Below are 26,296 nucleotides of genomic sequence, written 5' to 3' on the forward strand. Positions count from 1 at the left end.
GCTTTTCATCTGCTTTCTTTTATTCTTTTTCTTAAATATATTTTTATTGATTTCCGAGAGGAAGGGAGAAGGAGAGAGAGAAATATGAATGATGAGAGAGAATCATTGATTTGCTGCCTCTGGCATGCCCAACACTGAGGATCAGTCCACATCCCTGGGCATGTGCCCTCACAGGGAATCAAACTATGACCTCCAGGTTCATAGATCAGTGCTAAACCACTGAGCCACACCAGCTGGGCTTTCTTTTATTCTTGAAGAGAAGAAACTAATGAAGTCAACTCAGATTCATTGAGTTAACTTATTTCTCCAATTAAAGCCAGCCTCAATTGTCAAATATATATTCTGAGAATCAAATGTGAGAACAAGATATGCAATTTCACACACTTATAAATACATACGCTTTAACTTTTGTTGCTATCTTAAGGCAGGTCCATTTTAATTTTCCCTTCTGCATAGCTTTGCCATTTTTAGTATTTATGAAGCTAATATCTTGGCACATGCTTAGAAGACTTTCTCACTCTAGAAAAGAAGGGTAAATCCAGCCGCTTCCTCTTGCTGCCTTGTTAGAAGAAACCATTGAGTGGGAACGTGTTGGGAGCATGTATATATTGCTCTACGCATTGGGCCCAGAGGTGGTTCTAATATTGTTACCCTGTTTAGCACGTAAGTAGCTAGTACTCTCCGGCACATTCTGGTTTTGATAAATCTCTGCTGCCTTCACATTTTTATACGGAGCAAGATACCCCAGGCATGGTGTAAACATACACAAATGCATACACTTTGAAGAGAAATAGGTGAAACAGACTTAAATGAGATCAAGAAAAGCCTGTTTGTGGCACTGGGGCCCCTCATCTGTGGGGCTTTCTGACCTGTGAAATGCAAGCTCTGCAGATGTTAGTGCATGGCAAGGGCTGGCCGTGCAAGTGAAAGCTCTCCAGGGAAGTTTTTATCTCAAGCTCCAGTTTTTTCAAGATGTCAGAAAAGCCTTTCCTTGCAAAAACAATGTGAAGCTCTTAGGAGAATGAAGGCCCGAGTAGGAATGAACCCCCATCATGTGTCCTGCTCAGAAACATGCTCCTATTGGAAAACATTGCAGCATGTCTGGATTGAACCAGAAAGGACAGAAAGAATGCTTTTTTCATTCTGGATGGAATTATCAAATCAGAACTGTGGTCTTCACTATTCCCTGTGTTCCCCAGTTTGATATTTTTAATGTGGAACTAAATGTGGGACTGTATTAATCATGATTTTTAAAGGATGCGTTTCAGTATGAGTGTGTGCAAACTGTTCAGCCAAGTCCATTTCTTGATGTCATTTTCCGACCCTTGGAAACCTCAGAATTGAACTGAGAGGTAAGTGACTAAGTTAGACACAGGTAAAACCACCCACACTGTCTTCTTGTTTGTTAAACTAAACGCCTATGTCAGTTCAGTATTGCATGCTTAAATGGTGAATTATTTCCCTTTTCTTTTGAACCCATGTGTTTATTTTGGAAATGAGAATGTATAATAAAGCCTATTTATATAATTTTAATCAAATGGATAAAATAGTGATAATAGTCAAGTATTAACAGGTTCCCCTCCCTCAGTTCCTACAAGCACATTCCTGGGCAGAAATATAGTTTTTAACAAATGCTGGATCAATTATGTGGATGTATTCCCTTGGGTGTATAAAACAAGATCTAAGCTATTTTTTTTTTTTTTTTGCTTTGTTTGCTTTATTTGCTACCTGGTTGTCAACTTCTGTAGCAAGTTTTTGGAGTATCACAACAGCAGCACAGTTTTTAAAATTGGCGGCTAAACCATTTTAAATTCATGGAAACAACTATTCAATAAACTCTGTTCTGGGAACTCTTCAGGTGGAAGTGTCTTTTTCATTGTCCCTAATTGTAAATTATCGACTTGTTCTTATAAAAATAGAGCTCCAAATCTGCTATAATTCAGTTTGGTGTCTTAACTAGGAAGCAACACAGAAAGTGTCTGGCTCAGTCAGCGACTGCCTGAAAGAAAGTTGTCTGTCGTGTGGCTGCTCTGAGGTTCAGAAAGGGTTGTTAATTCTTATTATTACATTACAAGCCTGGGAGGTGATATGTATCACGTGCTCCCTCCGTTGTCAGAATTCTTCATGTGAGTGAGTTCAGCCAGTGAGATCAGAGCAACCAACGAGCCTCAAGGAGCAAGTGCAATTTGGAAAATAGTAACCTGAACACCAATATTTGTAATTTTGATCCCATTATTTTATTTCCTGATATTGCTGTTCATTCAGTTGTACAAAATTTCTAGTCATCTATTGGGTTTTAGTCTTGTAATTGAAGAAAGAGCACATATTACATTTTTAAAATACTTTTGATTGTAATTGTGTTCTTTGCATAATTTGGTTGACGTGTTTTTTTGTGTGTCTAATTTGTCTTATGGCTTTTTCACTTATCAAGGTATCTAGACATTAGCAATAATTTGTGCATATAAATATGTAGAAACAATATTTGACTTACTGTTGTGAAATATTGGATGTCTTTAAATTGCCATGGAAGTGTTTATTAATTCTTTAATCGTAGATGAAGCTCATGATTGCTTTTTAAAAATGTCAATTATACACTGTTAAGAGGAGCATGTATTAAAAAATAAAAGAAAACAACAATCATCCCAGGAAATCTTTCACAGCATACTTAGAAACAAAATACTTTTATTTTTTCAGGGATGGAAAATGTGGTATCTGTAGCATATGCATTATAAGCATGTTCTGGGAAGTGTGATGATTTAACAGCATTACATGGAAAGGATTTTTAGCTTGTTTTGAGATAAGTGAAAGTTTCATAAATGGGAAAGTAATGTGGTAAGAACCATGTTTTCTGTCTGAATAAATGAAACCAATATTTTGCCTATTGCACAGACCTATCAGATTGATACAGAGTGATGAAAAAACATTTTTTTAAAACTTTTCCCTAACATGAAAAAATATTTTAGGGACTGAATTTTAAAGTAGATATTATAATTGTGGATTTCACTAGAAATGAGTGAAATAAGTTTTATGTCAGTGGCGCTTTTTGGATGTATATTTTTTCATAAACATTTGATAGAGGATTGTTGCATTGCTTTGTAAGGAACTTTTATGACATTGATTTTGTATTGATAGTTTTTTATTCCTTCAATGTACTAAGATAGACACTGCAATATAATCTAAGCATTATAATAAAAAGTTTATTCTGCTTAGTATTTGTGTATCATGGATGAGTTTATTATATTTGTCTACCATAAAGTATCTTAGGTCTCTATTACTGTGCATGGGCAAATAATGGTTATGAATGATGTTGAAATAAGTAATTGTAATAACAGATTATCATTTTGCTTGTTTTAGTTCTTTTGAATTTTAGGATTTTCTGTCATAGAAAATATTGCTAAATTATTCAAAAATGTATTTATAAATATTAGTAATTCTACATATGAGCTACAGTTATTGACTGATTCATCACTTCATTTACTCATTCACCAAATATTTATTGAATGCCTGCTAGATACTAGAATAAGATATCTTGTTTATTTTCTCTAGCTATAAGTTGCTTTTGGTTAATTTATATGTTTAATTCTGAAAGTCAGCTCCAACTTCTAGTATTCAAATTGGTGTTAGACAAAAAATGTGTGTTTTTGCTGTGGAAGGAAGTTTTGGTTGCAAAGGAAAAAAAGAGAATTGGGAAATTAAAGACCCACCATTAGTCAGATAATAACTGCACTAGAAGAACAGGACTGCCTTTTTAAAATGAACTAGTATTCCAAAGAACTTAAATGTATAACCAACCCATAGACACTGACATCAGTAAGTTGATGTCAGAGGAAAGAAGGGTCAGGGGCTGGGTGGAGATGGGCAAAGGGGGAGAACATGGGGACACTTGTAATAGTGTCAACAATAAAAATAACGTCAACAAATTTTAAGTAGCATGTTAAAAAGCCTCCAGAAGAAATCCTGTGAGTAGAAAGCCCTATATAGGAAACTGATGAACTATGCAATTCTTTTCCAACCTCCTTTCCTGCTGGACAGTTTAAGCAACATTCAGCAAAAGCCAGAATAATTTGGATTTTAATGGATTTCATTGCCTTCAGCACAAAGCTTTTTAAGTCTCTATCACCTGATATTATCTCCAGGGGATATGCTTGTTGTTATTTTTTCAAAAATCAAGTCAGAGATATTCGATATTTGAAATACATTTTTCTGCTCCCTATTTAAAGTATATTGAGGCGAATGTAATTTTCATACTGCTCAAGTCATCTTACAAATTTGGTTGGTTTTTGTTTCCACATGACTGTTTATAAGAAAAATCCCAATATAATGACACACTGATGGAATGTCAGTAAATAGCTGAATGTCCCTGTTCTCATACCATCAAATATGGGAACAGTGGGACATTTTCCCCACATTCAGGGTGGGATGGGGAAACTTCCCCTCTTTATCCTCTTAATTTTTCTGCCTGGCCTAAGAAATACATTGACGGGAGACAGACTAGCAAGAGAAAATAATCAAATTTATTACATATGTACATGTGGGGGTTCTATAAGAATATGGGATCCAAGAACATACCAGGCAGTTGAGATTCATTTGGGGTTTTGAGCGAAGGAGAAAAGAGGGTGATGGTTTGAACTTTAGAGGGGAAGAAGGCAGTTCCCATGGAGATATGGAAAATGTTTGATAAATAAATGTTTCCTGGGCCATCGACGATGGGGGACAGAGAGGACTTTGGTCACAGGGGCCTCGCTTTGTCCTCCCTGTCAATCACATCTAGTTCATATTAAATTACAGTTATCTATGATGATAGCTCCCTTCCTGGAGAAGTTACTCCATCTAAACTCTTTTAAGGAGTTGGGGGAAGGTCAAAGGTTTTTCTTAAGTCTTTTGTTTCTTAAAAATAACCAACTTAAAATAATCTATCCCCCAAAAGGCACATTGGGGTGGCAAAGTCTGCTCCCCTCCATAGCTTTTCTCAGCCTGTGTTCTGGGGAACTGTATTAATGGGCTTCACCCACAAAATAATCTGTACAGAAGTAACTTTGGGAAATATGGGGTTGAACAGAGTTATACTGTTTATTAATTTCAGAACATTTCAGCATCTTCAGTTGTAATTATGCACTGTGAATCTCTGAAAGAGGGGTATATATGTTCCAAACCTATTCGTCAATTGACAAGTATTTCTTTTATTACTAATGCTCATAGTGTAATAATATACTCATGTTTATAATGTCAAATGCACTGTTTCAAAAGGATTGACCACGGACATCTTGAAAAACATCTGCCATGACTACCATATGATGGGGCTGACTTGAGGAAGTGCAGTCTTAATCCTATCTGCTCTTCCTCAAATTTTAGAGTTACTTCATAAACTTTGAGAGAGTTTTATGCAGTTCGCACCCCCAGAATATATGTGACTTCTAGGGGTCTTAAATTTAGAGGTGAAGAGAACAGAAAATGACTAATTATAGTAACAACAACACTAATACTTTACAAGTAAGTCTATAGCATTTTTATAAGTGCTTTCAAATATCGTCACCTGATTTTTACAGCAAACTTATGGTAAATTCAGTTTGTCATGTTTTTTTCTAACATATTTGAGGAGGCAGAATAATTTAGAAAGGTGAAGAAACTTGTCAAGTTTTCACAACAGGTTTATACTCTGTTGCTCTTACCTGCTGTATAAATAATGACATTGAAGATCATTTCGTACATTGTACTATCTGAGAATTGGGATCTAGGTCAGAGTTTTTCAAACTATGACTTATAATCATATAGCCAATTGGGCTAAATCTGGGCCCAATGCCTGTTTTATTTGTTTAAATAAAGTTTTATTGGAACATGACCATACACATTTGTTTATGTATTGTTTGTGACTGATTTCACACCACAATGACAGAGTTGAGTAGTTGCAACAGAGATCAGATGGATTGACAATCCTAAAATATTCACTATCTGGCCCTTTACAGAAAAGTTATCCAACTCCTCATCTAGATCATCACCAGAACTAGAGGCTATTTGTAGATGCTAGAATGCTGTTTATAGGGCACTGCATTCACAATATGTAGTGGTTAGCAGAAAACATGGAGGTAGTTCCCCAAAGAAAAAAACCTACATTTGTACTGTTAGTGTAAATGATACTCATTTGTTAATTTACACACATCCCTCTGCATAAATTATGGGTTTTAGCACACCTCAGTGCTGGCTGAGCCTGCATCCTTCAAGCACAGGGTTATTTAATTATTGCTGCTAGAGGCTTTAATCAAGTCCTTATAGAAAACAAACAAACCATTAGCCTTTACATTGCAGACATAAACAGGAATTTGAATCATGAATTTCCTAATTATACTGCACCATTTTGGAAATCAGTTCACATTCAAATTCTTGATGTTGCTCCTTATACAACTTCCTTTGGCAAAATAGAAGTATAGGATTAAAAATGTTGTTAAATATGTTAAAATTAAAGTTAGGTTTAATTTAAATTTTTTCCCTATGTGCTTATACTGATTGTTTAAAGGGAAGTAGGGAAGTAATTGGGTGCCTATTATATATAAGCTGCATGCTATACATTTTCTATAACACTTACTAATTTATTCTCCCAATAATACTATGAAGTAGATTTCATTATTTTTTTTAAAATATATTTTTATTGATTTCAGAGAGGAAGGGAGAGGGAAAGAGGGATAGAAACATCAATGATGAGAGAGAATCATTGTTTGGCTGCCGCCCGCATACCCCACAGGATCGAGCCAGTAACCCAGGTATGTGCCCTGACCTCCTGGTTCATTGGTCGATGCTCAGCCACTGAGCCATGCAAGCCGGGCCCATCCTATCTAATAAAAGAGAAACATGGTAATTAGCCGTAACTCCGCTACCCTTCCCATTGGCTAATCAGGACGATATGCAAATTAACTGCCAGCCAAGATGGCGGCTGGCAGCCAGGCAGCTTGAAGCGAACATGAGGCTTGCTTGCTTCAGTGACAGAGGACTCCAATGTTCCCCGCCTGCCGCTGATGGCCTCTGAGCTTGCAGTTTGAAACATTGTTACAAATATAGAAGCTAAACAAAACCCCATAAACCTGCTTTCAGCCAGCCGGGATCTCAGAGCTGGAGTTGAAACAGTGTTTTGATTATAGAACCCAAACAAACCAGATACCTACTTTCAGCAGCAGAGGCCTCAGAGCTGGAGCCAGAGCTAAAGCTGGCCCAGAATAAAAAAAAAAAAAAAGAAAAAACGGAGCAGTTGGGAGCTTCAGTCACCCACCAGCCTGAAAACAGCCCTCAGCCCCTCACCCAGACTGACCAGGCACCCCAGTGGGGACCCCCACCCTGAAGGGTGTGTGACCAGCTGCAAACAGCCATCATCCCCTCATCCAGGCTGGCCAGGCACCCCAGTGGGGACCGCCACCCTGATCCAGGACATCCTTCAGGGCAAACCAGCCGGCCCCCACCAGTGCACCAGGCCTCTATCCTATATAGTAAAAGGATAATATGCCTCCCAGCACTAGGATCAGCAGAGCCGTGAGGCCTACTAGCACTGGGATAGCGTGACAGGGGGCAGCACCCAAACCCCCTGATCGCCCTGCGGCTCTGTGTGTGACAGGGGGCGGGGCCACAACCTCCCTATCCGCCCTGCTCTGTTCGTGACAGGGGAAGGCACCCCAAACCCCTGATCAGCCCTGCTCTGTGCCTGATAGGGGGGAGCTCCCCAATTCCCTGATCGCCCTGCGGCTCTGTGTGTGACGGGGTAGAGCCATAACTCCCCATCGGCCCTGCCCTGAGTGTGACAGGGTGCAACGCCCCAACCCCCTGATCGGCCCTGCTCTGTGTGTGACAGGGGGCAGTGCCCCAACTTCCCTATCGGCCCTACTCTGTGAGTGACAGGGGGGAGCTCCTTAACCCCCTGATAGGCCCTGCTCTGTGCATGACAGGGAGGAGCTCCCCAACCCCCTGATTGGCCCTGCTCTGTGCGTGACAGGGGGGAGCTCCCCAACCCCCTGATCGACCCTGCTCTGTGCGTGACAGGGTACGGAGCCCCAACCCCCATGATGGGCCCTGCTCTATGAGTGACAGGGGGTGGCGCCGCAACCTCCCCATCGACCCTGCCTTGAGTGTGACAGGGTTAGGTGCCCCAACCCCTCAATCGGCCCTACCCTGAGTGTGACTGACGGTGGCATCGCAACCTCCCGATCCACCCTGCTCTGTGCATGACGGTGCAGTGCCCCAACTTTCCAATCAGCCCTGCTCTGAGCCCGACCAGGGGCTGCACCTAGGGATGGGCCTGCCCTCTGCCACCCGGGAGCAGGCCTAAGCCAGCAGGTCGTTATCTGCCGAGGGGTCCCAGACTGCGAGAGGGCACAGGCCAGGCTGAAGGACCCCCCTCCCCCCCGAGTGCACAAATTTTTGTGCACCGGGCCTCTAGTCTATAATAAAAGCGTAATATGCTGATTAGACCAGACAGCTGAACAACCTTCCCAATGAAGCCGGGGCTGGGAGGGCCGAGGCAAGCCACCATGGCTGCAATGGCTGAGCCCCTTGCATGAATTTCATGCATCGGGCCTCTAGTTTTAAATATTACAAAATTGAGGCTCAGGCTGTGAAATGACCATCTCAATGTCACATTAGAAAGTAGTATATGATGGAGCTCAAAGGGCGTCCTAATCTCTGGGCATAGCTGTGGGTCCCTTCCATCAAGACTTGTTGCCTCAGCCACAAGGCCAAGGCTGTTCTCCATTTCTGTGACCAGTGCCTCAAAGTTTTTCTCCAAGATGTGCTTTTAGTTTCATGTAACAATTGATGAGTTGAATGCACAGCCTGGTTATATAGCACTAGAGTATTTTACTTACTGTTTTAGTCAAGTGAAAAATAAATTCTGAAATAAGATCTACCAGGTGGTGTTTTTTTTGTTTTGTTTTTTAATTCTGTCTAAACAAAGACAACCAAGCTCTGCATATTTTGAGTGTTGAAGCCAACTTTATCAGAAATACAAAGTGATTCTTAATTTCTCCTCCCCAGTAGTCACTTGTTAGTAATCAAATGCCAAGGTCTTCCACAAATAACTTTTGCTTCCTAAGTAATTGTCCTGAAGGAGTTCCTTGGAAGAAATAAAAAGATACATATAAGAAATTATTTTCTCTACTACTTTCTGATATGTTTTGGTGTCTCTGCAGAATACATTATTTTTCTGAGAGTTACTTCACATGATATTTTTCTTTACGTTTTTGTGGAAGACTGATCTGGACTAGCTCATGAGCCTTCTTTTATTTTCCCAGAGCTTCATAGAAAACCTCACAGACAGGAGTTTTTATTGAGATGATTCCTTCTCATTCAGATCTTTACAAGGCCTGTGAAGTATTTCCAAATACAGTATTCTTGATGAGTAGGTTAGTCTTGGTTAGGGTCATAATCCAGGTCTAGTTCTTGTAAAACATTTCCATTTTTCATTTAGGTTCTGTTGGACAGCAGTGATCTAGAAAGAAGTGTAGGAATGTTCTTAGTATATCTGGTTGCTTATCACACCTCTGTAGTAGTCTCTTAACCGCCCTGGGCCCCACTTTTTCATCAGTAGAATGAAAATAATATTATATGTGAATTCCATCCTTATTTGTCACCAGCAAATTTTAAATGTTTTACTAGCAAAGGCTGAAATTGGTGGTATCAGATACCCTGTAGGGAGGGTGCATTAGTTAATGTTTTTATCTTTAAAAAAAAAAAATCTTCAACACAGCAATCTGTTAGCAAGAAAATTAGAATTTTAATGTCTTATTTGGAATTCACATGAAAAGATTTTTTACCCAAGTTTGGATGATTACCCTTTGTTAAGGAGTATGCAGCTTTGTTCTGGTTTGTTAAAGTCTGCTTTTCAAGCGACTTTGGTTGTTACTGATATCCTTCCTTTCAGAGTCTTATTCAAAGTTGTGACCCAGAGACCAATTAAACAAGGTTTTATCATGCATATGGAAGTGGGCCTTTGTTTTATTTAGATAGTTGTTAAATGATCCTTCATCTTACAATACAAATATCTACATTTTGTCTGACTATGCATATATGAAAGTCTAAAGAAAATAAAACAAACTTCATGCTCTGTTAAAAAAAAGTGGGCCTTTGATTTGATTTTTTAATTTGTTAAACAAAATATTATTCATTTCACTTTTAAAATTCTAAAGCTATAAATTTCTGAATACCATTCCACTTTAAGATTATTGTTTGTGAAAAGATAAATTCAGTCAGAATTTCAGGAGCCATAAATAGGAATGAACAACAAATAGGAAATAATTTTATTTCATAGGGTATAATTTAAAACTAGGCCATGTATGGTAATGCCTTCATAGGACAGTCACTTAAAAACACTACATATTTCTATGCAATGAATGATTCAGTTATTTCTGCTGAGTTAACTACAGTGTGGAAAAGTATTTTCGTCAACATACAATCCATTGGAACCAGAAGATGTTTATCATGTTTACAAGATTAGTATCCCTAAAGGTAGTGTTTAGAAATGACTAAAAAAATCCTATCTAATAAAAGAGTAATATGCAAATTGACCATCACTCCAACATGCAAGATGGCCGCCCCATGTGGTCAAAGATGGCCACCACAAGATGGCCTGCAGGGGAAGGCAGTTGTGGGCAATCAGGCCAGCAGGGGAGGGCAGTTGGGAGGGACCAGGCCTGAAAGAGTGGGCAGTTGGGGGTAATCAGGCCTACAGGGCAGGGCAATTAGTGACCGGGCCAGCAGAGGAGGACAGTTGGGGGTGACCAGGCCTGCAGGGGAGAGCAGTTGGGGGAAACCAGGCTTGCAGGGGAGGGCAGTTAGGGGCAATCAGGCCAGCAGGGGAGCAGTTAGGCATCGATCAGGCTGGCAGGGGAGTGGTTAGGGGGTGAACAGGCTGGCAGGCAGAAGCAGTTAGGGGCAATCAGGCAGGCAGACAGGTGAACGGTTGTGAGCCAGCAGTCCTGGATTGGAGAGGGTGCAGGCTGTACTGAAAGGGACACACACACACACCCATGCATGAATTTTGTTCACCAGGCTTCTAGTTAATTATATATTTCTTATATACATAATTGATATGCTTTCTTTTAATTGTTTTAATTGAATGGAACATTTTAATTTAGTAACTACACATCAGGTACCATAATGACCAATTTGAGTGAAACCTGAGATTAATTATTTGGGCTAAAATGCAGAGAATGCCATTTTTAATACTTTTCTGATTTTTAAAGTTTATCAGTACAAAATTGGCAGAGGGACTAAAATTTTATTTGAGATATATTTAAAATGTCATCTATATAATTGTGTTAAAAATTCACGTCCCATCCAAAAGAAATGTGTGAGTTTGACACATCTCACTATAATTAATAAATCATAAAATATGTTAAAATTATGAAATACAAGTTCGGTTGTTATTATTTTGTTAAAATCACTTAATTTACTAAAATATTTGTTTCTATTGATATCTTTCCATAAGTATGCCATGGAATATATTAGATTAATTTCAGGAAGCAATGCTAGTATTTCAAAGAGATGATTTTTGAAAAAGAAACTCCATAGGAAGCCATTATTTTAGTTGGAGTTATCTGAATTCCCGTTTTCTTTTAACTTAAAATAATTTGCTTCCTACAAATATGCTGATAAGTCCCTAGGATACATGTGATGAATTGGAAATTTGCAAAATCTCTGTAGAATTCTGGGTCAGAGACCTGTTTTCTACCATGTAGTCATTTATTTTTTAAATCTATTTCCTTCTATTTATTGAGTTTTTAGTATGTGCCAGAACTGTGTATAAAGTGGTGAACAAAGCATATTTTCACACCAGATTGTATTTTAAGTTACTTTTTTCTTAAGTAATCTTGGCCTCATTATTATGATAATTAAATAGATCACACAAGTGAGTTTGTGAATTTAAGAGATGGTTGCATTCTGCTGCATTACTATCTCCTCCCCCTCCTCCTCCTCCTCCTCCTCCTCCTCCTCCTCCTCCTCCTCCTCCTTCTTCATCATCATCATCATCAGATCTACTTGAGAAACAACAGTCCATGTAGAAGAGAGTTTGGAAATGCTCAATTAATGAATTTTAAATTGCCTCAGAATGATATTTCAATAGAAACTAATATTAAAATTCTTCAATTAGGTTTGCCCAAATAAAAATGTTTTCAGTTGTTAAAGTTTGTTGCTTCTAATGTGAGAATATAACTAAAGTCAGCTTACTGTGGGAAGTAAATTCTGCCTATGAAAACAAATTTACTTATACTCATTCCCTATTTCTGGTTTCATAGGATCAATTCTCGGAAGTTTAGATAGGAAATGAATTACTCATTAAAACACATGTATTAAGCAATTTCTATATGTACACACCATGCCAGTAGCTCACATACAGTTTTTATAAGGAAGCATTACTTATAAATACATAGCTAACATCATTAAACAGGTGTGATCTATACATAAAATGCTTTACGATCTGTCATTATCTAATGAGTGGTTTTAAAGTCTTTAACTGCTGTGCGCCACAGACTCTCTGCGGAAGAAGTTAAACATTTAGCAAATGAAAAAATGAAAGAAATATTTAAAACAGTGTATCTAATTCCCAAACCTAATTTGTGGTGGCAGAGCCTACAAGGATCCCAACTCCAGGCTCATTGCCCTTTCCAATTCCTTCTTCTGGGCCAATGAGATGAAATACTCAAGTATTGCATATTATTGGGAAATGATGAGATTCTCTAAGAATTTCTAGTTTCTGAGAGGTTCATTGTGTTTGTGGACCTTGACAATTCATTCAAATCATTTTTCCTCTTTCTGAATATTTTAATACATATTTACAAACTTCAAACTGATTAAAGTTTATATTAGTAGGTCATTTTAAAATGATCAAATCTATATACTTATCAAACTCCATCCAGAACAGTTTCCATACTACTATAAGAGAAACATATTAATTAAAAAGAAAAATGATGAAATTGCCTATTCAGTATTTCAAAAAAATAGTAAATTTTCTACTCTTTTTCCGTCATATTTTCCCTGTGGGTTGAATATTACTTCCCACATAGCACATTTTGAACATAATTTACTTCAGACAGCTATACGATACACATTTTCTAGGTCACCAGGTACTGCCACGAGCTACATTTATTAGGAGGTATTAGCCATTCCCATTGTGTTTGTTAGCTATTGTACAACCAGTTTGGTTTTTTTTTCTCATTATTGTAATAATTTCAGAAATCTGCTAAGTTTTTGTGGCATATTTGTGTTATGTACGATGAGTTTTACCTTGGAATACATCTAAAATAGTACCGTGTTAGTTCAGGCTGCTATAGCAAAGTACCTTAAAATGGGTGGCTCATGAAAATCAGAGACTTATTTCTCACAGTCCTAGAGATGCAAGGCTGAGATCATGGTCAAATTCTGGCAAAAGCCCTCTTCCAGGTTGAGGACTGCAGGCTCCTTGTTGAGAGGGGAAGCAAGCTCTCTTATGACTCTTACAAGGGCCCTAATAAGAGGGTTCCATTCTTACTACCTCTTCTAATCCTAATTACTTCTCAGAGGCCCCACTTCCTAATTTCTAATCATATTGGGAAGTAGTCTTTCAACGTATGAATTGAGGGAGACACAAACATTCAATCCATAACAGGCACTGAGTCAGGATGCTGATTCTAGTTTGGCAGCATATAATTTCTTCTTTGGAAATAAGTATCCAGTTATGTTGTATAATTTCTTTCAAAGAATTTTAATGTTGGGAACTGGGCTAAGATATCCAATGACCTCAGTACCCTTTGAAAATCATCTGTCCTTTTCAATACTTAATTTACTTACCAATCAACAGCTCATTGGGATATCTAGAGTAACTGTTATTCATTATGGTATTGAGGCTATAGATCTAAATATGTTTTTATTTCCATTCTTATATTGCCTCATTTTCATTACTGTTTAAAAGTGGAGATTGGATGCCACTAACCAATCATAAAAAGGGCATTTTTCTGTAATAAAGGTATAATGTTTAATTTTAGGAGCAGCCCTACATTCTTTAAGCACTAAAAATAGACTTAGCACGTCAACTCTAAATTTTTATTGTGCACCTTATTTATTCATTATGTGAAAATTTTTAGTCCATTGTTTCATCTCCTAGGTGTTTTTATCACTTTTTCTTTCCTTTTCCTAGTTCATTAATGCTTCCATATTCAGGTTATTTTCTCCACTCACAGTTATTATTTGCCTACCAATGGTGCACTTGTTATCATGCACTAATAGTCTATTAACAGGATCTTGGACTTTCATAGAATTAACCACATGTTTGAGCTGACATATTTATCCTGCTGCTGTATGTCAGTATTGCAGAAATGTTAATCCTTTTACTTGCTCATTTGGTTTATTTTCCTACAGTGTATTAATAAGAGGTCTATTTTATAGGAAAGGGAATCTTTGACTTATAAGATAATTTATTGTATGAGATTGTAGGATAGAGGTACTTTTTACTACTCTTAAAACTGCTGTTGTTATTAAACTATTGTATAAAAATTGTCATACACTTACAGATGACAGAATATTAAATTAGATCTATGACAAAGATTAATGGAGAATATTGAGAAAAGTGGAGGGGAAATCAAGAAGAATTATATTACATTGCTTATTTAATTTACTTAAGAACCAAAACATATTTAACATTTTCTCATCATTATTGGTGAGGTTTAAAGGACAGGACATATGGTGAAAAGAGTAATAATTAACCAGAGTTTGAATTATTCAAAGACATTTTAATATGAAAAAAACAAAAACTGTATTAGGGCTCTGTCCCAATTTTTGTTTTTATTTTAAAGTTAAAATGGAAATATCACACAGTCCTCCATACCACACAAATGCCAAACCAAATCTAATCTAAACTTAGGTTTTCTTTTTAAAATATCATGATGAATTTTAATTATTTCCTTTTATGAATAAAAGTAACAAGGAACATACACATCAGAGGAACTGCTTTATAGTAAAAGGGATAGCCAGAGAAGTGATTACTAGTTTAAAGAGTACTGATCAATAGGACTTTCTGGAATGATGGAAATGGTTGTAATTGGTGATGTGCAATCTGGTAGCCAGTGGCCATGTGTGGCTATTCAGAACGTGGAATTTGGAAAGTGCAACTGAGGAAATACTTTTTAAATTTTATTCTCTTGTAATTGATTTTAATTGACATTTCATATGTGTCTTTTGGCAAATATTTTAGTGCAGTTAAAAAATGCTTCTTTTCTAATTAGGACAGACATACAATTAAATAAATGAGAAAGGGAAAGATAAAGAGAAGTTTATGATTTTCTCAATACTTATTATCACTAGATAAATATTTTTGAAGGAAAATATTACAGTTGACCCTTGAACAAAGTGGGGGTTGGGGCGCCATCCCACCATTCAGTCAAAAACCAGGTATAACATAAACAGTCAATTAATGTATTGTGTAATTTATATATCATATACTGTATTTCTATAATAAACTAGAAAAATATGCTATTTAGAAAATTATAAAATAAAATAAATTTACAGTACTTATTAAAAAACATTATAGTTCAAACCCTTGTTGTTCAAAGGTCAACTGTAGTTATGTTCCTGTTGATTACATTATCAAAGAATTTGTTGTAAATAGTTTTCCTATTCTATCATGTTAATTTTGGAGAAGAAAATATTTTATATTGAGAAAAATACCTAAGTTTAAGTTTGTTCATGAAAGGAAGTACTGAATGGCTGTGTGTGTGTGTGTGTGTGTGTGTGTGTGTGTGTGTGTGTGTATGTGAAAGATATGACACACATGCTTGTGTTGATGTTTGGGATGGAGTTCATGAATTGATGTGGTCACAGTATCTTTGATTCTAAAGCAGTACGTAATGAATTATAACTGGATGAGATTATTTTGACGTTTAAATCTTCAGCGTGACAGTTGTTTGGGGTGAAAAGAATGCATACTTTTTGTAATCAGAAACCAGTTTACACAAATGTCATGCGATAGTTACATCATAGTCATGTTATTCAATTTTTAAAATAAAATGAATTGCTTTAAATGATGGCCTTAACATTTCAGTATGCTTTTTAAGGGTCCAAGAAAGAAATTTCTCTTTATCTTTCAGTATGTTTTCCTACCATTTCAGGAAAAATAAGATGGGGAGTTATAAGGCTACCTTAAAAGTTTGTTTTGTGGTTATTTGATTTTATGGATTAGTAAATTGGGACGGATAAAGGAGAGATTATTCAAGCTCATGGCTCCCTCCTTAACATGGGTTTGCATTTCTATGGGCCTAATTAAGTACTAGTCATTAGCCCAAACATTTACACATAGGAAATCTTCAAAGATATAGAATTTCTTGTACCTGTGAACAAACTATTTTTTTCTTAGCCTATAACATAAAACTTTTAAAAAAGAAAATGAGTTAAATGTATTTAGTTTTTCTTCCTACTTATTTATTTGTTCAGATTTTAGAAGATTAGAACTTGTTGCTTAGTTTCCAGGAGATTCACTATACAGCAAGTATGTAAAAAGAATAAAAGTAATGTTTTCATCAGATTTTCATTTTATAACTAAAATAAAAAGGCAAATACACTTTATGTGACAAATTCATGTTATACTGCCTAACCTTTCAAATATTTGACTTGTAATGAAAGTGCCTTTTTGTTTCAGATATTTTAAATGGGAAACAAAATGTAATGTGCTGTGAATGAAACGCATACTTTCCTTTAAATTTTAAAGAGCAATAAATTTGCAGAATAGTTCTCTCTGTTATTTCTAGTGGTTAGAATGCCCATTGGAAAATGCATTTACTAACCTGAACATGCTTTTGTACTGTTAAAGTAGGACAAAGATTTTATAAACTTTTTTCTTTGGAAGTAATTTATTCTAATGCTACAGGGAAGAAGAGCGTTGAGGTATTTTTTTTCAATAAAAGAAACTATTATGTTTTCTTTGACTTTATAGAATCAACATATACATGCAATTGAAAGATTTCTGCCTTCTTGCAACAGAATCAAGAATCAAATATAGACCACTATAAACTTTTGAACAATAATAGATACAGAGGAAGAGCTGCCTCAAACAGATTGTCAAACTGCAGCGGGAAGGCCGGGGAGGGTTGGGGGGCAGGAGGTAGGGGGGTAAGAGATCAACTAAAGGACTTGTATGCATGCATAGAAGCATAACCAATGGACATAAGACACGGGGGGATAGGGGAGGCTAGGGGACTGTCTAGGGCGGGGGGATAAAATGGACACATATGTAATACCCCTTGTAATACTTTAAGCAATAAAAAATAAAAAAATAAAAAATAATAAAAAAAAGAATCAAATATAGAGTCTTCTTACTCTTTTACTAGGTTACCTTTTAAAAAGTAATAGTAGACACATTTTAACAGTAGTTGCAGAAGCATAACACAGCCTTAGTAGTCACTCCAGCATTACCCTATATTTTCCAAATCCTTCATGTTAATTTTCTTTTTAAAACAATCTTTGAAAGCTACACAGACTTGGATAGAAGCCTTAGAAATACTTTTTGTACACTCTTCTAGTTTCTATCTGGGTCAAGTCACCCAGTCACAGTGAGTTAACAGATAAGATAACAAAGATTATATAAGATAGCCCTGCCTGGTGTGGTTCAGGGCGTAGAGCGTCAGCCCATGCACTGAAGGTTCCCAGGTTCCATTCCCGGTCAAGGGCATGGCATGTACCTGGGTTGCAGATTCGATCCTTCGCCCTAGACAGGGCAGGAGCAGGAGGCAAACAGTCCATGTCCCTCTCTCTCATCGATGTTTCTTTCTCTTTCTGTGTCCCTGCCTCCATTCCACTCTTTCTAAAAATCAATGGAAAATATCCTTGGATGAGGATTAAAAAAAAAGAAAGAAAGAAACTATATAACATTCATGATAGTAAGTTTTTTAAAAAATATATTTTTATTTATTAGGGAGAGGGAGAGATAGAAGCATTAATGATGAGAGAGAACCATTGATTGGCTGCCTCCTTCATGCCCCCCCCCCCCACTGGAGATCTAGCCCACAACTCCGGGCATGTGCCCTGACTGGGAATCAAACCATGACCTCCTAGGTGTTCATAGGTCAACGCTTAACCATTGAGCCATGCTGGTTGGGCATGAAAGTATATTTTAAGTGGTGAGACTACCCAAGTCTTAGTATTTTTTTAAAATTATAATTTCTCTTGAACATGTGCAATAAGTTACTTTAAATCATTGTAACATTTTATAAAACATATTGTGAAAATTTCATTCACTCTGATTATATTTTGCTTTCCAATGATTGATTCTAAAGAATGAAATAAAACTTTGGAATAACTTGATATTACTGCATTGTATTTAGGTGGCAAAAAATAGCACAGTTTCTAGGAAAACCACCAACTCACAATATTAAATTTAACCATATTAAATTATTAATACTTAAACAATTTTTATCTGCAAATAGTAATTTCATATGTTTCAACCTCAGGTGGTATTAGAATAAAAGATTTCAGTCTTTGGAGAAACCAACAAGTTATTTCTGACAATCTTTCTCATATTGAAATATCCTGCACTGTAAAAGATTACTAGTTGGTTCATTAGGGTGACATTTTAGTCAACCCTGAGAGCTTTCTGGAAAATTTTAACATACTATCTAATTTACTAAGAAAAATAAAACCTCCAAAAACTTACAAGACAAAACCTGTGCATTTCCTTTAAAATGATTTTAGTGACTTCTAAAATCTTTACATTAAATTAACTATCTATATGTATAAAAGCCTAAGTGACCTGCTGACTGGCCGGTAGCTATGATGTGCACTGACCACCAGGGGGCAGATGCTCAATGCAGGAGCTGCCAAGTTACAGCAACTTTGCAGAGTGCCCTCTCGCACTCCAGGACCCCGCAGGGGATGTCAGACTGCCAGTTTCAGCCTGATCCCCATAGGCCAGGTCGAGGGACTCCACCAGTGCACTGGGCCTCTAGGATATATATAATTGGCAGGTCAATTTTTTACATTTTATGAACCATTTTCTGTTCAGTAATACAAATCTAATTTGTTAGGCTCTAAATTTAGTTCTTCTTTTTACAATATGGTTTACTTAGTCATATTTTTATGCAATGTCCCCTAATTTAATGACAAAATGTTTGTTTTTGTCTTTTTCAGAACAAATCAATAAGTTTGTTTTGGACTGATTTGAGATTCTAAGTGTAGATTACTAAATTCAGAAGTATTTGAAAGTCAAAAAAAAAAAAAAATCTCTGGCCCAGCTAGTGTCTCAGTGATTGAGCATCAGCCTATGAACCAGGAGATCACTGTTCAATTCCAGGTCACGGCACATGCCCAGGTTGCTGACTTGTTCACCAGTAGGGACCATGCAGGAGATAGCTGATCAATGATTCTCTCTCATCATTGATGTTTCTGCCTCTCTCTCTCCCTCTCCCTTCCTCTTTGAAATCAATAAAAATATATATTTAAAAAAATCTCTGCTCTACATCTTAATGTTGGAGAACCTAGGACACATTGTGTAATATTCTCTCTTGGTAAAACACAGAAAAGAATGGGTCCTATTCATTTTTCTCATAAGGAAAGTCACATCCACATAAACTTTAGAACAGGTAATAGGTTGAGTAGACAGGGTGTATTTAAATTTATTCTCACTGCAATCAAAGAGCTTTCCTGATCTACTTTCCAATACAGTGATGGTGAACCTTTTGAGCTCAGCGTGTCAGCATTTTGAAAAACCCTAACTTAACTCTGGTGCCATGTCACATATAGAAATTTTTTGATATTTGCAGCCATAGTAAAACAAAGACTTATATTTTTGATATTTATTTTATATATTTAAATGCCACTTAACAAAGAAAAATCAACCAAAAAAAATGAGTTCGCGTGTCACCTCTGACACGTGTGTCATAGGTTCGCCATCACTGTTCTAATATATGATGACTTCAAACACTTAGAAAGGAAGCTTTACTCAACTGAATTGGTTTTCTTTGGCGAGTTATGTAGTAGAGATTGAACATGGGTGGGAAAGTACATGTTAACATCCTGCTTGATGGTTTTTGTCAGTTTCATGTCAGGAAATGTTTATTTCTCAGTAAGCAATTAAAACAGTAGCAGAAAGTGACATGAGCACTGGCCAGTGTGTCCTTGTTGGTTGGGCATCATCCCATGAAATGAAAGGTTGCTGGTTCGATTCCCATTCAGGGCATATGCCTGGGCTTCAGACTCAATCCGCAAAAGGGGAAGTGCAGGAGGCAGCCAAGTGACGTTTTGCTCTCACATGGATGTTTCTCACTTCCTCTCTCTCTAAAATTCAATTGGGGGAAAAAAAAACTTTAAAAGAAATGTGACATGAGCACACACAGTGTGGGCTGTGATTGCCACAATTTTTATGTCAATGTCAAGTGGAGGGGTCCTAAGTCCAGCCATTGAAATGAATATGTAAATGTTACCTCTCAAATTAGATGTAAGGAACAATGGAGGCTATAAAAGCCAAGCAAACATCCTCATAATAGCCCCTCATGAAAAGAAAGTTTGAAATTGTATACAATTCAATGCGAGCCACTTAATATACTAATATATTTAATATGTTGGTCGGTAACTATAAAATGCCATCAGGTCCACTGAACAGCTAAAACACTGTGAGAATCGGCCATGTAATTAGCCCACCTGCCCTTCTCTCTCCCTCCTTTTCTCTATTAACAAGATGGAGCATTTTGAATCGAATGCCATAAACTTCTTCGTAACAAAACTGGCTCCTGTGTGAAGCAGAAAAACAGGCAGTCTCCAACTTATGAAAGTGCTATTTATTCCAAAAGCTCTTTGAATTCATAAATTGAAATCCTTATTATAGTTTCCCATGGAAACAACACTCTGAGGCAAGGTAAACTTTTTAAACCACTTCACAAAGGACTCATCTATAATAATAAAAGCATATTATGCTAATTAGACCAGAAGTCCTTCAAGACGACCTTCCAGACGAAGCTGGAGGGAAGCCCAGGTCCTGGGTGCCAGAGGGAAGCCAGTGCCGGCAGCCGGGGGAAGGAAGGCCGCCTCTTGCATGACCTTCGTGCATCTGGCCTCTAGCTAATTCTATAATATACTTGCTTCAGTATTGTACCAAAAGTATAGTCAGGCATTGCCCCTGATGAACCTAGGGAAGTGTTTTTTAGTTCCCACTGTGGTGTCAGGAATATCTCTTCTGCCGCAAGCTGATTTAGAGATACCACTCCTTTCACTCCTGAGCAGTAAAGAGAGAGGAAAAAAGTAGCTCCTTCTTTCCTGAGGTCTCTGTGATGGACCTTTATGCTTCTTTTTCTGTGGAACCTTCTCCTGGTTCTGGCCAGCATTTCTCTTCCTCCCCCTGACTGCTGTACAAATCCACAGCCTCAATGATTCCTCCACATCCCCGTCCTCGAAGCCTTCCTAGACCATTGAGGTTTTCTAAAGGCTTTCACTGCTGACACCAAAAGAAAAAGAACATAAAACAAAGCTCCATCCTGTGCTACCGTGGGAACCAGACTCTGCCACACTGGCATTTAATCTCCAAAATAAAGGCTGGCTAATGTCTTGAAACATAATGTGAGGGGCTAGAAAGGCAAAGATAGAAGCTGGCCAGCCCAATGCATGGAAGAAGGAAATAGAATCTTATTCTGCATCCCTTCTCCTGCTGGCTAGTACCGCCATCAGTTTTGCTATAGTATGTACTTTACTGTGACTGACATGCATCTGGGAGGGAAGCCACCTGCTGTTGTGGCATTTTTTGTTGGAGGAAAAGGAGAGCCAAAGAAAATGAAGGCATCTAGCTGAGAAGGAAGGAAACCAAAGAAGAGAAGGAAAGCCCAAGAGGGGGCAAACTTCTTTTGGCCATTTTTAAAATGTAAAATATAGCACATAAGTTGACTACTGCTTGTACATTTAGATGAACTTCTTTATATAGCTAAACCTAAACACTGATTATACAAAAAAAAGAGTGATGTGGGATATTGTACTCAAATTTTTAATTTAGCCACTGTTCATGATTGCATTTTTACTTTCTTTGTATTGAAACAAGCACATTTGTTTTCCTATTCATTTCTCTTTTCTATATATGTAATTAAGATTATGTCCAAAGAACGCTGACATGATAAATTAAAGAACTGCCCTTGCATTCTTATAGGCTGGGGGCGAAAGGAAACATTTTTATGGAGATGCTCTTTTGCAGTAATTTAAAAGCATACAATTTAACAGTCTGCAGCTTCCCCTCATGTCAGCACACCACCATCATTCATAACATGATTGATGTGCCTAATTCCCATTTGTGAAGGAAGAATGTCTTATCTGAAAGAAAAATAAAACTTAAGGTATCTTTTTCCTGGTTTTGTATTCTTTTTTTTTTTCTTCACAATCAAAAGAAAGAAAAGAGTGTGATCTTTTTAGTAACGTTGATTATTAAAAGACTCACTTCTTGCACACAGCAGCATTAGGTGAGCAGAATTAAGAAGCCAGGGTTTTCTGCAAACCTGAGCTATTCCCTACAGGTAAGGCTGGATGGACTGCTTTCTATGTTACCCGAAATTATCTTTACATCGTGGCATGCCAATTTCATCACCTCTGTGTTGCTGCAAAAAAAACCAAAATAGTATTTGATTGCATAAGGATACACAGAGAAAGCAAAAGTTGAAGTGATAAGAAAAACGATTCTTTTAAAATAGATATTCTTCGTTTAGTCCAAAAGCCAAATAGGAAAAAGGAAAGGGAAAAATACCCAGAGAATGATTATAAACACCAAGCGCCACCACCATTTAGCACTGCTTCCAAATTCTGAAATAATATGGGATCGCCTGTAGCTTAACAGACCAATGAACTACTAGTAAAACCAACAAATGGATACTAAAGGCATAGGATAGAACGAACCAGGTAAAAATAAGGTGTTGTTTGTTTTGTTTGTTTGTTTTGTTTTTATCCTATGACTGAATCTGGAAATATATGGAGACTCAGGGCAAGCCTGTCCCAAGCCAGTTTTACTTTTTTTTTTTTTTTTTTGGAAGTTAACATTTCACCCTTCCTTTTACTCTAGTACTTTGATTTTTTTTTTTTTTTTTTAATTCAAGTCTTCTGACATAGAACATTTTTCTGAACTTGGTCAGGTCAGGATTTGTTTACACATTGGGCATGACTTGGATTTGCATAGGAAGAGTCAGCCTTGTTTTCCTTATGAATAAGATCTCAGAAAAATGCTTGAAGGTGGGGTGGGTTTAGTGGCACCAGCTGTGGTCCTGGGCCTTCGTTAACAGTGAAATGACTTTACTTTCTGGGAGCAAATCTGTGACCTTTATTTTGTTAGCAGAACTTCTTTCCCTGGTATCCTATTCAGCACATTTTACAAATTGGTGTCAAGCCTGGGCCTGTTTTACTTACTTGTTTATTTTATTTTCCTATTGGATTTTCATGCAGCACTTAACCAAAATCTCTTTCTGGGATTGTACTACTCACAGCCATATTTGCCAACTTTTTGTTTACAGAAATTATAAATAGTGCTGTAGTAATTGCTAGACCTTCCCAGCACTTGGCTCTTTTAAGCTCCCTGATTTTGTTATTACTCTACATATTAAAGTCTTATTAAAATAATCACCTTAAATGTGGAATAGAATTTCAAGGGCAGTTAGTATAAAACCAAAATGTATCTTAAATATCAAAAGTATCTACGTCTTTGTATGATTTCACATTGAAATTGATAAAATAAAACTTTAATATTTGTGTTCATGTCATGTCTGAGTTGCCATTGAACAGTAACAAACTCAGTCTAATTTCTTATTTGGTAGATTGGAAACCAAACCCTCCCAGTAAATGACTATCACATATACAGTATTGCTTTCATTTTTAAAATGGCTTTCAAAAATCAACTATGGCAAAGCACATAGTTTGTATAGATGTTATTGTCCACATTTCTCCACTAGCTATTTCTACTCTATAGTAAGACCATATGAGTAAATGTGCCTCTGTTGACATTTCAGTTTCCAGCTAATACAATTTAAAGAAAATTGATGATTTTTAAATCATTAATAACTTTAACCATTAAAATGTTATTTGCTGAAACTTATGAAATGATTCACTTTTAGTTGTATTCTCTCATTTTTACATTTGCTATTGTTTTGTTTATAAAACACTTTTGATCAAATGAGCACTTTGAGAAAAGTATAGCTAATTAAATGAAATGTAAGAATGAGCCTAGGAATTTCAACATGGATATACTTTATTATTGGAGAAATTTTGATGGCTATTGAAACCTTTTTCTCTCCCTAGTCCCATAAGACAGTTTTCCCTTACATTTCCTACCTGGATGCCAAGGCCTGTGTCTCAAATAGTTGGTAAATTCTCCAGTGCATACTAACAATAGTGTAAATCCTATTCACTTGTATTGATTAATTGTAGAAATACATATACAAATTTGATTATCCATATGTGGAAATTTATTTAAGTAAACATATAAAATATGTAAATATTATATAGATGTATGGGAAAAGTTTATCAAATATTATCTTTATCTTAACTCTGTTCACATTCACACCCTAAACAGAAATACAAAGTAAATAAATCTTGATAAACTTTGCCTAATGGACATTGCCAAATGGACTTCTCTTGCAATGGTTACTTTTTCCACTTAACATTTAAAAGCATTTTCGTAGTTACAATAAACTATCGTCATTTGCAATAAAATATGAACACGAAAAATAAGTCAAATAAATTGTAGTCTTTGGTTGCGTATTTATGTTGTGTTTCTTTAAGGAAAAAAAGTGAAGTATTAGAAATACTTAAAGGCCATGATAGAAAATTGATTATATATTTAGTAGAACTGGAATATCTTTAAATGAGACTTCATGTTTATTTTTCTTTCATCGAAGTCTAAATGAGAATTTAGAAATAGAATCTTTAAAAATGGTATAAAAAAAGCTTTAAAAGTTATTGCCTAGGAAAACCGTGCCAGCAACATGTAAGAATGTTTGCTTTACACAAGGCAGTGAAAGACTTTAAAACTCCTTGTTCAGGAAATACCAGTATTACTGAAATTTGGTCATATTTTTTAAATGCTGCCAGTGGGAGAGAACCTGCTTCCCATGGTTTTGTTTTCCCCTTTGGACGGTAGCCATGGAGCACTGCATGTTGTGTTGGTGCCTTGCATGAGGAAGACATGCAAAGGCAAGGTCCAGTCTGCATGCTGCTTAATGAATGTTTTTCCTTTTTTTCTCCCTCCTTGTCATGTGCTTTCAGAAGACAACAATGTGGAAGGTGGGTGCTTTTTACTCTTTTTTCAACTCTCATTTGCCTTTTATTTCTTAGCATTAACAGAGTACATCTCAAATTTAGACGGTAAGTTGAACATCTTTTTGAGCATTTGTTGATTTGTGGATTGTGCATCACTTTTCATATAGAACACTCATACCCTGTACCCCGGCCACCCCGCGTATATGAAACGCCTTCACCCTTGATGCCAATCCTTGATGGATTTCAGCAGTCCATATTAGAATACGTAATTGCAGTGTTCTGTATGGAAAAATAATGCAATCCATTTTTTAAAAATATTAAATGAGAAAGTATTTATTTGCAGTTTCAGAACATAGTGCATGATCCTTTCTCCATTTTTTTCTTGATCAAAATGATTTATTTTTCTTTTGGAATTGTTTAGCATCACATCATCTCAAGCCCATTGGTTTAGTTTTAAATGAAATGATTCATAAAAACACAGAATAAAGTACTGACTGTAAGTAAGAGGCATATATTTAGATTAAAAAATAAGCCTTCGGCCAATGGCAATGAGAGCATAAAGCACCCCACCATGATTAATGGTAAGTATGCTTGTAATATTCTGTGTCTGTTAAGTAAAACTACAATATTTATCCAAGTTTTTAAAACACTATCTCTCAAGAAATTTTGACAAAGGTATATGTATTTTTCTATTGAATCCAATAAATTCAGCATATTTCAGCATTCTACTTTCAAAGGACTTAAATGCGTTTGTCAGTGTGCTGTCAAACAAATCTCTTCATTATAAAAATTCAAAAAAAACTAGGTAGAGTTTAGAATTCCAGAAGGAAAGATGGTATTCTATCAAATTATATAATTATAGTATTAAAAGTTTTTGCATAAACAATTAACCAGTATCTACACGTCAGAGGCAAACATTTAGCATATTTCATTTTGCTGCAATATTTCGAAATAAAATCATTCTGTAAAAATAATAAATATTTGTTTTAGAACAAAAGTCCTCATCAAATGTTATAGATAAATAATAAAGTTACTAAGATTTGATGTTTCAAATAAAGAACAATTCATGGTAATATGAAGTTGATCAGTA

The 26,296-nt window shown here is 36.5% G+C and overlaps 1 protein-coding gene across 18 annotated transcripts in view; it reads left to right on the forward strand.

Moving 5' to 3' along the window:
* The window catches only part of NRXN1 (neurexin 1), a 999,389-nt gene that overhangs the window by 82,781 nt on the left and 890,312 nt on the right, over positions 1–26,296 (forward strand). For 13 of the 18 annotated variants that reach the window (XM_036334601.1, XM_036334602.1, XM_036334612.1 and 10 more), the window contains exon 2: positions 25,213–25,230. The exons of the other annotated variants lie outside the window; for them this stretch is intronic. In XM_036334601.1, coding sequence (XP_036190494.1) covers positions 25,213–25,230 — 18 coding nt within the window. The remainder of the gene's footprint in view (positions 1–25,212; positions 25,231–26,296) is intronic. 18 annotated transcript variants of the gene reach the window in all.

Source organism: Myotis myotis, unplaced genomic scaffold (genome assembly GCF_014108235.1).
Source record: "Myotis myotis isolate mMyoMyo1 unplaced genomic scaffold, mMyoMyo1.p scaffold_m19_p_14, whole genome shotgun sequence".
Taxonomy (NCBI): Eukaryota; Metazoa; Chordata; class Mammalia; order Chiroptera; family Vespertilionidae; genus Myotis; species Myotis myotis.